At 32.5% G+C, this 14,365-nt stretch overlaps 3 protein-coding genes across 4 annotated transcripts; all 3 read left to right on the top strand.

Moving 5' to 3' along the window:
• Positions 1–865: 865 nt before the first annotated feature.
• Positions 866–3,842, top strand: LOC140052299 (D-beta-hydroxybutyrate dehydrogenase, mitochondrial-like). 2 transcript variants are annotated; one of them, XM_072097790.1, is made up of 5 exons: positions 866–1,108; positions 1,667–1,801; positions 2,205–2,357; positions 2,560–2,696; positions 3,081–3,842. In XM_072097790.1, exons 1-5 carry the CDS (start codon positions 874–876, stop codon positions 3,468–3,470), a joined length of 1,050 nt encoding a protein of 349 aa, XP_071953891.1. In that variant the 5' UTR covers positions 866–873; the 3' UTR covers positions 3,471–3,842. The 2 variants fall into 2 exon arrangements, with proteins under 2 accessions (XP_071953891.1, XP_071953893.1); XM_072097792.1 differs by lacking the exon at positions 1,667–1,801 and having other exon boundaries at positions 3,081–3,841.
• A 422-nt stretch (positions 3,843–4,264) lies between these two features.
• Positions 4,265–6,752, top strand: LOC140051758 (D-beta-hydroxybutyrate dehydrogenase, mitochondrial-like). The gene is made up of 5 exons (XM_072097064.1): positions 4,265–4,532; positions 4,701–4,832; positions 5,621–5,773; positions 5,939–6,072; positions 6,240–6,752. Exons 1-5 carry the CDS (start codon positions 4,265–4,267, stop codon positions 6,615–6,617), a joined length of 1,065 nt encoding a protein of 354 aa, XP_071953165.1. The 3' UTR covers positions 6,618–6,752.
• Positions 6,753–7,407: 655 nt separating this feature from the next.
• On the top strand, positions 7,408–12,037 carry LOC140052302 (deoxyribonuclease-1-like). The gene is made up of 9 exons (XM_072097798.1): positions 7,408–7,643; positions 8,198–8,286; positions 9,068–9,151; positions 9,288–9,403; positions 9,721–9,833; positions 10,242–10,387; positions 10,737–10,833; positions 11,283–11,338; positions 11,675–12,037. Exons 1-9 carry the CDS (start codon positions 7,485–7,487, stop codon positions 11,730–11,732), a joined length of 918 nt encoding a protein of 305 aa, XP_071953899.1. The 5' UTR covers positions 7,408–7,484; the 3' UTR covers positions 11,733–12,037.
• Positions 12,038–14,365: the final 2,328 nt, after the last annotated feature.

The following is a 14,365-nucleotide window of genomic DNA, read 5'->3' as shown; positions in this document are numbered from 1 at the left end:
TGCAAGCGAACGAAAGACAAAAAGTACCGTAGTAAATAAAACTAACATTCCATATTTTCGCAACACGAAATGACACGAAATGCCAAGCGTTACACATTTCCAATTTTTTTCCAACGAAATTAGGGACGTCTATTTAAATAGACAACACGCCTAAAAAGCTTGGTACTGTAGGCCTACCAACTGAAGACGTAACGCAAACACGTAGACGCAAACAAGTTCACCTACGACAAGAAACAGGTTGGATGATTATCACTAATTGTGATTGGTCAACTCACTTGCGGGTATTTTTCAGCATCGACTTCCATTAGACATTGTATACCACGGATCGGAAATCACCCCTATTTGGGCAAAATCTTTGAGCCTAAATCCGTTTTAATTGTCTAACTAATTATCTAATTCAACTTAATTAGTAAACATGGTCTTTAGGCGAATCAACTTTATATTGGGCCTACCATCGAGTAAACATTCTAGAAGTAACGCGCGATTTACCGAATTTTACACCCTTACGTAAATTTATACTGTATATAGATATGCCATAACATACCCATACAGATTAACAATTGAAGCAGATGATTATTGATGAGTATACGATGGTACTATATGGTAAAAATATTGTGGTTTTAAGAGCATTTAAGACTGAATGGTGTTCAGTTTTTAAATGCCCTTAAACCAATTTAAGGTTGATTAATTGTGGTGAATAGCAAAGATTTTTTGCGTATACAGTAGTTTCTGGGGCATACTCAATACAATGTTTTATTTACAGTGCTGTATTGTATTACGACATTCAACAGTCTGTAGATAAGGGTCTACTGGATATTTGCTGAAGTCGGAAATTCAATCATGGCTGTCGGAAATTCAACTTACATTTCATTAATGATGTTCTGCTTAATTTTAGGATACTGTTGCTTTATCGTAACAGAATACATTGTAGCAATTGTTTTGATGATTGTTGGTATTTACGTAGGATCCAAAGCATTACCGAGAGGGAGGCTCAGTCCTAGCAACAAGGCAGTGTTTATAACGGGGTGTGATACAGGCTTTGGTCACAGTCTAGCCCTGAGATTAGATCAACTTGGCTACCTTGTATATGCAGGTTGCTTATTCCCGGGTAAGTACAATGCTACATACAATATTATTCATAAACGACAATGCCTTGCATTCTGTAAACAGGTACGGGTACGTGAGCCTGGATTGCATGGAGCACTGTACTGTATCAGTAGGACATGATCCGGAAAGAAATTCAAATTTCTAGGCTTATGGCGTATTTAAAGTATTTTTAAAGCACTGAACAATTTTTTCCCAATATACTCTTAATATTTAACAGAGACCATGCATACAGGTCTAAGATCATGTGCATGCAGCACTTTAAAATGAGTATACGACAGTATCCATTAAGTACTCTGTTGAATGCACATTTTGTAGAATTTCTTTTGAACATTTTTAACGTCAAATTATGATCCTTTTTACATCTAATGGCGTGATGTTTGCACATTAGTGGATTATACATTTCTGCAGATTTGCACATTTGAAGGTGACATGTTTGCACAAATGTGGTTGTTTGCACATTTGAGTTCAACATGTTTGCACAATGGTTGTTTGCACGAATGTGACTTTTTGCACATTCCACGGCTCAACATACCGTACTCAGATTATTGGGTTTGTTTAGATCGTGAAAACGCAAGATTACTGAGCACGTCATCAACTACTAATCGTCTGACAATAGTTGCATGTGATATCACATCTGAAGAATCTGTGTTGTCTGCTAAAGAAACGATACAAAAGTCACTTCCTAAAGGTTTCTGTAAGTGCTCTCTTGAACCTTATTGGTTTGTCATTGTCATTAAGCAAAACCTTATGCTCTAGTAGAAGAACAGAACATCACCTTCACTGACATTGAACGAATAGTATCATTTAACGTTAGAAAGATTTCCCAATATTAATAAGCAAAACAATAATGTGAATACGCCTGAGTAGTATAGATAATTTACTGGTTTTAAAGGTAGGAGTGTATGCGTATGGTGGATAGGTTGTTTTAAAGGTAGGAGTGTATGCGTATGGTGGATAGGTTGTTCGTGCATCTTTATTCAAATTAATTAATTAATTAGATGGTACGCAGCTTTGGCTTTTGCATTCTTTCTCATTCTTAATTAACATACTGCAATGTATCTAAGAGTCAAATTTCAAACAAATTGTACTTTTTAAAGGTTTGTGGGCGATTGTAAATAATGCCGGTGTATGGACATACGGAGAAATTGAGATAACACAGATGGAGACGATCAAACGCATTGCTGAAGTTAATGTATACGGAACGATTAGAGTTACTAAGGCATTTCTACCGATAATACGACGATGTAAAGGTATTACTACTTGTATACAATGTACTCTACGTTTGCTATTTTGAACAAAATAAATAATATGTACACATTTGAAATTATACGATCTTTCTATGTTAGATTAGGGAAATGTACAGTACTCTCTTTCTTAGTGTAAAAAATATATAAATAGATAATATAGATGCAGTACTGATATTTCTGAATATAAAAGAATGTAATTTTATAGGTCGTGTTGTCAACGTCGGGAGTCTTGGGGGACGGATATCTGCAATTCCAGGAGGCGGTGCCTACTGTATGACCAAGTACGCGATTGAATGTTTTAACGATACATTACGCTACGAAATGAGTCCATGGGGCGTAAAGGTAACATTCTTATAAGTTTTCAAACATTCCTTTATTCATTAAAATGCTATCAAAGATACGGTATTAAATATATATATTTAAATAAAACTTTAACTTTAACTAAAACACGAAACAAAAACTAAATACAATACAACAAAATGTGATGTGCCCGTATATGGACACAATGACATCATATCACCATATTTAGGCACATCACACTTTTTGTCAAACTAGTTTGATAGTATAGACAGAGCTTAAAGGTTCGTATGCTGGTTTGAACAAAGATTAATAAAATTGGAACAGATATCGCATCACAACCAAGCTCTTACTGTGATGAAGTTAAACCTAATTATAGGCCTAATCATTGAAATGTGACTTGTTTTTGTTTTTACTTATTAATAATAGGTATGCCTCATTGAACCTGGTCAGTACGGAAAATCTACTAATATAGGAATTAACAATATTGAGAATATATCTGAAGAGATATGGAAAAACGTTCCAGAAGATGTTAAGGAAGATTATGGAAAAGAACATCAAGACGGAATTACAAACATCTACAAGAAAGGCCGAGAATATTGCTATGGAGCTGCAACACCAGTCGTGAATAGTATGGTTGATAGTATAACATCAAGAACACCACGTCATCGCTACCTCGTCGGCGGTTTGATCATGACGTATTTACAAGTATATGCGATGGAGTTAATTCCATCGTGGTTAGGTGATCATCAATACATTGGAATAATGAATTATATGGTACCTCTACCAGCCTACCTCAAACGTTACATCAATAAATAACATTTTGATATTATTGATTGAAATTTATTAATTATCGAGAATTTTAAAAGAATAGAAAAGATACATTAGACATACGACATAGGGATTGTTCGAGGAGTGCGGTAATGTCATCACACGTTCGGAAGCTTTATAGTTCTTCGCGCCGCGCCGTTAGGCAAGTAGTTTAGTTAAGGACTCATTTAAGACTATATTTATGTTTATGTTAAAATGTTTACTACTGATTGTTTTAAACAAAAATAATTGATAATAACTCATTATTTCTAAAATTATTGAATAGAATATCAATAAAAAGGCATCATTTTATGAAGAGAGAACAATAATTAAAATTGTTACGGCAAAAAGACGAGAGGCGTTTTTTGTAAGAAATAGGCCTATTTCTTGTTAAAACTTGTTGAGTCAGCTACAGCTTCAATCAGTAATAAAAAGGAAATAAAATTGTTTAAAAAGTCTTCAATCATCGTAAATTTGCTTTACTGGAATATTCCCACTAAATAAATTAGTTTAGAAACTACAAAGGGACATAATCGATATCAATTGTTGCCTTCAACGGATTGCGATAATTTTTAAATATCAAATCACCTTTGTGTCTTGTTCTAGCCGCATCTCAATCATTGTTGCTGTGTGCACTGATAGAGGCCAACACAACATACAATGTTATCAAAATGTAAGCACAACCTATTGACAAAAATAAATGATATTATTAATATTTATCAATCACGTTTGTACTCAACGGCCGCTTACCTACTTATGTACATAAAGTCTATTTTAGAACCGGGCTGAAGTTCTGTATTCAAATGGCTGTTGGAAATTTAACTTATATTTCACTTATGGTGTTCTGCTTACTTTTAGGATGCTGTTGCTTTATTTTAACAGAATATATTGTAGCAGTTTCATTTATAAGTATTGGCATTTACATAGGATCCAAAGCATTACCGAGAGGAAGGCTCAGTCCTAGCAACAAGGCAGTGTTTATAACGGGTTGTGATACAGGCTTTGGTCACAGTCTAGCTCTGAGATTAGATCAACTTGGCTACCTTGTATATGCAGGTTGCTTATTCCCGGGTAAGTACAACTAGCATGCATCGGTCGTGTTAATCATTTAGTGATTTCTGCCTTTTACAATGTGCCAACTGCACCCCCAGTGTCAACAGTGGATATAATACGCTCTTATAGCTACATTGAAATGCATGAATCATATTTTACTAAATAAATCTACATTCAATTGCATAGAGCATAAACACGCTAGATTACTGAAAACGTCATCAACGAGTCGGCTGACAATAGTTGAATGTGATATCACATCTGAAGAATCTGTATTGGCTGCTAAAGAAACGATACAGAAGTCACTTCCTCAAGATGTTGGTAAGTTTTTTTTCTTTTATTATGACTAATATATATTCATTTCATAAAAACATTTCATAAAATAATCATTTCGTAAACATATATTCATTTTCATTTCCTATCATATCCATTTCTTAACACATTCATTTTCATATTCATTTCATATTCATTTCTTAGCATATTCATTTCTTAGCATATTCATTTCTTAGCATATTCATTTCTTAGCATATTCATTTCTTAACATATTCATTTCTTAACATATTCATTTCTTAGCATATTCATTTCTTAACATATTCATTTCTTAGCATATTCATTTCTTAGCATATTCATTTCTTAACATATTCATTTCTTAACATATTCATTTCTTAACATATTCATTTCTTAGCATATTCATTTCTTAACATATTCATTTCTTAGCATATTCATTTCTTAGCATATTCATTTCTTAACATATTCATTCCTTACGTATCCATTCCATAACCTATTCATTTCGTAACGATATTGGTGAGTTGTTGCTGTTATCCTATGTGACCGAATAGACATAATGTCGACTATTGGTCAACATTAGGCTCAAGAGCCAATGATGGAATATGTTTTTTTCGTCCCTAAGTTCCCTTCCTACAGTGCTGCTATTCTCGCCAAAACGTATGCAAACCAGGAGATACTGTGATCCAGTGAGCTTTTTTCTTTTCATTTGAAAAAATGTGAGTTTGGCTAACGCATCATATCTAAAGAAATGTTTTTATAACATTATGAAAGTGTTTATGGTTATTCATGAGTAATTGTTTGCTGATAATGTTTAATCCAAGGTTTGTGGGCCATCGTAAATAATGCCGGTATATGGACGTACGGAGAAATTGAAATAATACAAATAGAGACGATCAAACGCATTGCTGAAGTTAATGTATACGGAACGATTAGAGTCACTAAGGCATTTCTACCAATGATACGACGATGCAAAGGTAGGCCTATACTCATAATTAAAGATAATGAGGTTGATAAATAATGCGATGACGACAGATGAAGTTATATTGTTCAAGATGTTTAATAATACCTTTCTCGGAAACAGCCTGTTTACAATAATGACATTTTAAAGAATATTTTCTTCTTTATAATTGGTCGTGTAGGTCGTGTTGTTAACGTTGGAAGTATCTCAGGATTGTCTACAATTCCAGGAAACGGTGCCTACTGTATGACCAAGTACGCTATTGAATGTTTTAACGATACATTACGCTACGAGATGAGTCCATGGGGCGTAAAGGTAGGCATATACGGTATATCCTTTACATTTAGCAGCAGATAGCAAAATAATCATATATCAAGTACGGAAGTATAATACGTACGAACAATAAATGCTATATTATTGAAATGAATATTGAAATTGATTAATTCTAAAACTATTAAAACTAATATTCAAAATATTATTAGGTATGTCTCATTGAACCTGGTCAGTACGGAAAGGCAACTAATATAGGACTTAACTATGTTGATCGCATTTCTGAAGAGTTATGGAAAAACGTTCAAGAAGATGTTAAGGACGATTATGGAAAAGAACATCAGGATGGAATATCCGACTTCTACAGGAAAGACCGAGAATATTGCTACGGAGATGCAACACCAGTCGTGGATAGTATGGTTGATAGTGTAACATCAAGAACACCACGTCATCGCTACCTCGTCGGTGGTTTGTACATGACGTATTTTCCCATTTATTGTATGAGAGTGCTTCCATCGTGGATAAGTGATCGTCAGTTCATTCAATTAATGAAGGCGTTACCTCTTCCTGCCTTTCTTAAGGCGCATTGATTTAATAGTGCACTATTATGGTACTTAGTTTTTCCCTGATTTTTCCGCTACTGTTTTACTCTTATGTTGTTTATACTGTAGCCTACATATAATTTTAAATGTTTATACTATTGATGTTGTGTTTTTTCTTCTTATTTGACCGTTCTAAATGTAGGTGTCCGAAATAATATAACTATAAGAATGTGTTCTCACCAAATAAAATATTACTTTAACCAGGGAGTGTGTAAACGTGCTTAAACATTTTTTTTTTTAAAGAAAAAAACGTGCTTAAACATGTTGTTTCTAAAGGAACACCTTCTTCTGGAACTTAAATATTTATTTACATCCAATATCGATAACGATGAAAAAATAATCATTGCTTTGAAACAGTGGGTTCCTTTATGCTCGTGGCACTCCTTTGGTCATGGTATCGCTTCAACTGACAATCTAATCCTGTTGCAGCATGGAGGTATGGTATGGTTGCAGTAATCAGGGAAGGCTAGAATGAGATCAACCATGGAGGTATATAAGCCATTTATCAACCATGAGCATTGATTAAAAGAAAGTATACTTTTACTAAACTATCCACACACTATTATTGTTTTCGCCATGAATATTTAAACAATAACTGTATTTTTTTAGGCTATTCTTTAGAGTAAAAATTCTTTCAAGAAATCGGAAGTTAATGAGATGGGTGAAAGCATTTGAATAATAAAGGTTCTTTTGATTGTACTCCCAGTACTTACTTTCGCATTGGTAAAAACAATCTATTCATGCATTGTCATTGGGTTGGCCCGGAATTAGTCTATAAAAAGGTAGCGCGTATATGATTGAAGGACTTACAGTGGAAAGTATCTGTTCGAGTGGAGTAAATTTAGGCCTATCACAATGGTAACGTCAACAAAAATACTACTTGTGATTGGTATAATATTTACCTTCCATACGACAATTACGTTTGCTAAATCACTAAGGATTGGAGCGTTTAATATAAAGCTATTTGGAAAAGCAAAAATTGGCAAACCAGACGTAGTGGAACAACTTGTACAGGTAAGTCCCGTTTATTATGGTTTAAGTTCACCAGCTATAGTTGTCTTTTAACAACATTATTTTTCGTGAATGATGATGGTTACTTGTAGTTCCCTGTTAATATAATGTATACCAATAAAGAACAAAGAAAACGCTTGCACACCCATTTCAGATCGCGTTGAAATATATACGGAAGCAAATAAGATTCAACAATGTATATACTTTTCTACCGATTCCAAATTATCTAACAATAAGCCCTTGCTTATAGTACATAGTATCAAGACTAGTGTATATGTGGTATAATACACACACTGAATACTATATAAAGTATGCTGGATTATACTGATTTCCCCTTACATAAGCATCGTTCAGATCTTGAAGTCTTGAAATGCTACAGTAACCGTTATTCCATGTGTTGACAACGAAACTAAGGTTTTTATATAAAATGTTTCCATGTTGAGTTGTAGGCCCTATTATTGATCTTATCACGATGGACACTTATAAAATAGTATTTTTGAAAAATGTTTAGGTTCATAATACATTTTTAAAATGTATATTATTATTTTATGTTATAGATCCTAAACCGTTATGACTTAGTTCTAATTCAGGAAATCCGTGACAAATCTGGTACAGCCATTGTGGAACTAATTCAATCATTAAACAGGTATTGTTTTATTCCCATACATTTCTGTATAACAAGGCTGCTACACACTAGCACGATAACGATCGACGATAACTAGATAAACATACATTCTCTTACATAAAACAAAATGTATTTTAGAACTAGGCCTATAACCATTTATGTTATCTTTGATAAAATAATATGGTTTGAAATCCAAATCAAATGACGACACGTCATGACCAACACGAACAATAACATCGTTGTATCGTCACTGGACGTGTTGATATATTATTTTCATCAAAGACAGCATAATATAAGTCCTACAGTTCTACATATGATGAAAACTTTTCTAATTTCTTTGTTTTCTGAAAGAAACATACATATTCATTTCTGTTACCGTCAATCCCCGTTTCATAGTATAAATGGACCTTAAGGAAGCAATGGCGAACTATTTTTTTAAATCATCAAGGACAAAAATGAATGAAACTTTTTTCATCATGTCATTTTTATTTAAAATGTTAAAAAAAACACTATATTAGCAAATTTGACTAATCTAGTGTTTTTCTCCAACCATTTGACTTTATTAAGACCACTGTAGAATATCTACTGTGCCTTTTTACATTTCAATCACATGGATTCAGATACTATCCGAGTTAATGTCTAGTTACTATGTGTAGCTTGCAGCAAAGTAACTGAAGTAGCCAGACAGGTTTACCATTACTTACAAAGAGAGTATACAAACTGAATTAATTGATTATTAATGTACAGTATATATAATAAAAAATATTCTATTTGTTAAAATGTATCTTTTTGCAACCTGCAGTTATTCTTCAGATGAATACAGCATGATAATAAGCAGCAGAGTTGGAAGGACGTCATCCAAAGAACAATATGCATATTTCTATAAGTAAGCAGGCTATTTCTGTTTACTATACAACACTGTATCGGTACTGTGTAAATATTCATATAATCAGTAAAGCCGATTTTTCACTAGATGGTCAAATGAGAAACCCAATTTCATTTTCTCTATTTATCAATTGCAGGTCCTATTATTTTGAGGTGACTGATTCATACGAATACGACGACGGTGACGAAGAACTTCAGGTGGATACATTTGAGCGCGAACCGTTTATAGTTCGTTTTAAATGTCCTTGGACAAGTAAGAATCCACATTTAAAATTTATTTTTAGGACAATAACGATCGACGATAACTTATATAAAAATACATTTTTCTAATATAAAAGAAATAAGAAAACTTTTCAATCTAGAACTAGAATAATCATTTATGCTATTTCTAATAAAAATACAATTTTTAAATCCAATCAAATGACGTCACCAGACATGACGTAATATCCACAAACGCGCGTTGGTTCTTATCGTAAAGTTAGTTTATTATCGTACTCACTGCAAACAAAACAATAATCATGGTTTAAAACAATCTTGCTTGGCATAATTAAATCAGTTTGTTCTTTTTAGTTGTAAAAGACTTTGCTGTGGTTGGAGTTCACACAAAACCAACTAAAGCATTTGACGAAATTGACAGTTTGGCAGATGTTTATGACGATATAACAAATAAGTGGGGACTAAAGGTAAGATCTTTATTCATGGGTCGAATCAAGAAAAATAAATAAATTCAGACCTTTGCAGGAGGTCGGTTCACGTACATGTGTTTATTGGGCTTTAAATAAAAAGCTTTGTAAAACGATACAAGATGAACTTATAAGATGACTTAATATTTAATTGTTTCCACATATAGGCCTATTATCTATTTAAAGTATCTATATATAAACTGCACCAAATACAGGTCTCAATTGTCCACACTGAAAAAAATTATTTGTTAGAATATTGTACACAATAAAATTGTATAGGCCTACTTCTTAGAACATTGTAAATAGGCCTACTGAGGAAAACATATAAATGGATATTATCATTATGGAATTGATTATGAAGTATCATTTCAAACTAATATTATTGTCAATATCATTATTATTAAATAGGATGTTATAATAGCAGGTGACTTGAATGCGGGGTGTACGTATGTCAGAGATTGGAAAGACAATCGATTAAAGAACAAAAGATTTACTTGGCTTATTGACGATGACGCAGATACAAATGTTTCACCTTCTCAATGCGCTTACGATAGGTAAATCTTAATGTATTTTTTTATAATAGATAAATAGAGAAATAAATAAATACAATGTATACAAAATATATAAATACTTACATACTATCATATGGTACATTAAAGTAATGATAATACTTTTTATAAATTTTAGAAAGTCAATAAAACTTAATATACATACCTTTTACGAAGCTGGCGGGTTGCGTTCAAGCAATGTTAACCATAGGGTTCGAGTACGGTCATTCGAATAAAATACGTGATAATTTATCAGAGATTCACAAAATACAAAAAGGAAAAAACAAACATTCAAAGCCTTGTACGTCATCGTGCGTTATCATGTATTTTCTAAATGTTTTCTGTTTATTTTCAGATTTGTTATAGCTGGTGAACTGCTCGCAAAAAGCATTAAACCATGTTCAGCTACCATTTTCTATTTTAGTGCTATTTACGCTCTTGAATATGATTTGGTAAGTTCTCTCGAATTATCTTTCCATCTAAAGACCAATGTTCTTAGGCATACACTTTAATGATTCTTATTTAGAAATGAAAAAGAACCCTTAAAACTGGTACCGATCGAAAGGAAATGTTTTTCCTATTAAAGTGTTTAGTAATAATATACTATACTTATTGGATGGCAAGTGAGACCAACAAAATATAATATACTGACAATATTAAAATTTACCTTAACGTTGGAAGCGGGATCTGGTGGAAATTCATCAGGAAAAAACATTTAATTAATGATCATGTGCACTCAATCCGGTGGCGCGTATCCGTAAAACTTGGATCACCAGCGTCCACTTTTTGGAATACAAAAAATGAGATTATCCTACAATATATAGACGTTTGATAACACATTTTAGACCATTCTTCATTTATAATATACATTTTACTCATTTTGAAATAATTCTCATTTCAGACCAAGGATGTTAGCGACCACTTTCCCATTGAATTCCAGCTTTTGGAGGACACCAAGTAAGTAAAATTTATTCATTATCCTCTTATTATTGAAAGAAAATCTTCTTTTAGTACATTACACTTTTAAACCGATTATCGTAAACAATAGGTAAGCTGATGTTCTCTTAGTACCTGACTATTCGAACATATTCGCTTCATAGTATACTTGTCCTACCAAGTCATGTTTTTGACACATAAGACGCATTAAATATTACAGACACACACTTATTGTGGATAAATACATGAATATCTTTTTCAAAAGAGGGGTTAATTGACGTAATATTAGGCGTTTATCAATCATTAAGAACATTTAGATATACGATAACAATCTATTCTACTTTTTCATATTTTTAGATTGCTTGAAGAAGCAGAAACACGATTTCTTGAGGATTTACTCGATGAATTTCCCTGATGTCAACAACGACTGAAAATTTCAAAAGCAAAATTATTAGAATTTTAAACATGAAGGAGTGCCGGCATGCATTGTCATTTGGGTTCTTCAAATTTTAGACGCTTTGCTAAACGTTGATATTTTATACGCGGTGTAGGGTACCGCAAAGCAAACTTTGTGCCAACATATTCATTTCACCATTTGAAAAAATTGAATAATAATAATAATAATAAATGGGTTAATAGAATAATAAATAAACCTAACGTATGTTTTTTTTATACAATAAACAGAAACTATGTAATTGTAATAAAGTTGATATTATATTTATGCCAACATATTTATTTCACCATTAACAAAAAAATAGATTAATAATAATAAATGAGTTAATAGAATAATATATAAACCTCCTAACTCAATTTGTGTTTTGTATAACATTAGGGTTGAGGGATGGGGAAGAGGATGGGTACAAAAGTTTTCGGTTTATTCCCCAAGGGCCCATGAATTTACCTACAGAGGTACGCGTTAAAGCAAATAATTATATTGGAATATTCCATTTATCGAAAATCAATACATTTGTATAAACGTATATTAAATCTATCAAAATAGTATTTTTTGTAAAGAAAATCGGCCTGTCTTCAACATTATGATGCTGTACTCGAGCTGTTCAACCGGTTTTCAGCTATAAAAAACAATTATTGTAGAATAAGATAGGTAAATGCGAAGCATCCTCGTATAATTGTGCGCGGGTATTTTTCAAGATTGACATGCATTAGGCAGTGTATACTACGATCGGAAAACACTCTATTTGGGTGCAAATCGTTTGAACCTAAATTCGCTTTAATTGTCAATAACTAATTATCTAACTAAATTTAATTAGTAAACAGGGTTACATCAGGTGGTTAAATAAGTACCGAAAGTACGAACCAACTTTATATACCATCGAGTAAACATTTTAGAAGTAACGCGCGATTTACCCAATTTATAAAAGCCATTTATGGTATCATTTATGTTGTGACGTAGTAGATAAATCATGAATTGATACATGTTTAAACTTCTTGAACTTATGAGGGCGGAAGTATACCACTACAAGGAAATAACTTTCAATGGTAGTAATTAAGCATACAGCCTTATAACAATTTTATTAAATAACATTGTTTAATAAAGAAGAAGGATGATGTTAACGCTGATTTTGGTATTTCTACAATGCTTCTTCATATGTTCATCGCAGAGAACGCCTTCAGGTGAGTAGGGCTAGGCCTACTAAAGGGATGTAACCATGATATTAATAATAGGGCCTGCCCTAAAATTGTTTGCTTAGTCTCTTTTTACAGGCTAGGCTGAGTACATGACTTATTCATTCTGTATACCTACTAGTTGTAAAAAAAGGTTAGGTAGGCCTTACTGTTCAAATTCATCATGGATGGATTTATTTGTTTTGAAGAATTTCATTTTATATAAAATATTACGAAGAAATATTAGAAGAATGCATTTGTATAGAATTAAATTTTAAAAATGTGATTGAGAAATTTATTATCGCCGTGGTTAGGATTCCGGCACCGGAACTCAACTGCTCAGTGTTAGGGAATCCGACATGCTATTGCGCATGAGGTAATCGGCGATTCTATACTGTACTCTACATATACAGACTAAACAGCAAAGATACTACACTATCTTTGCTAACAGCGATGCACGGCGAACTAGCCTAGCCCATTCATTCATATAATATAAACTAGTTTTATGATTTTCAAGTACAAAATAAAAGATTTCATATAATGCATTATGTTGTGTTTCTCTATATTGACTTACACGTGGGTCATTCTTCAGTAAGTGTCTAATTTCAGGTTTATAAAAAATCGATTTTAAAATTTGCATTTTTTAAATTTTAAAAGTTTGTTCAGATAAATGAACATGTATTACATGGCAAGCGTATGTTTGGCGCAATCTTTATTATATATTTCGTACTTTATTCGTATTTATAAATACAACTATGTTACTGTCATTTCCGTCACATTTATGGAATATACAAAGATAGAAAAAATAACAGTTTAGGAATTATAAAATTATTTCCATTATTAATTCTTTGATACTATATATATTATTTTTGTCTCTATTAATAAAAAAATGATTGTTTTAACATTTATAAGTATGATGTTATACGTTCAAAACCATTTACTATTCCAAAAAATAATAATTTTCAGAATATAGTATGACTGTCACTGATGTTTTACAAAATTCTGTTGAACTAATATTACTATCCATTGACATAGTAGAAGAATATTGTTTATATTTCAATATACCACATAATTGCGCTCATTACTTAATATATTAGGATTTAAAAGGATAAAATATCCATGTGACGGAGATGAAACCGTGACGGATATGACGAACTTAAAAAATCATGTGACGGAGATGACTTTAAGATATGATTTGATTATGTTTATTGACCAGAGTCACATAGATATACAATGCAATAACATAATAAAGATATACAAAACAAAATGTACAACAAAAAAAGGCCCTGGCAATAACAAAAAGTCATATCCGTCACGGGCCGTCATCTCCGTCACAACGAAACATTGGGAAATGTGACGGAGCTGACCGTGACGGAGATGATGTATTTAGCATTGGACAGCCTAGGATCACATCGTAGGCAT

Source organism: Antedon mediterranea, chromosome 6 (genome assembly GCF_964355755.1).
Source record: "Antedon mediterranea chromosome 6, ecAntMedi1.1, whole genome shotgun sequence".
Lineage (NCBI taxonomy): Eukaryota > Metazoa > Echinodermata > Crinoidea > Comatulida > Antedonidae > Antedon > Antedon mediterranea.
Note: the sequence above shows the minus strand (reverse complement) of the source record. Positions and strands in the feature narration are given on the sequence as shown.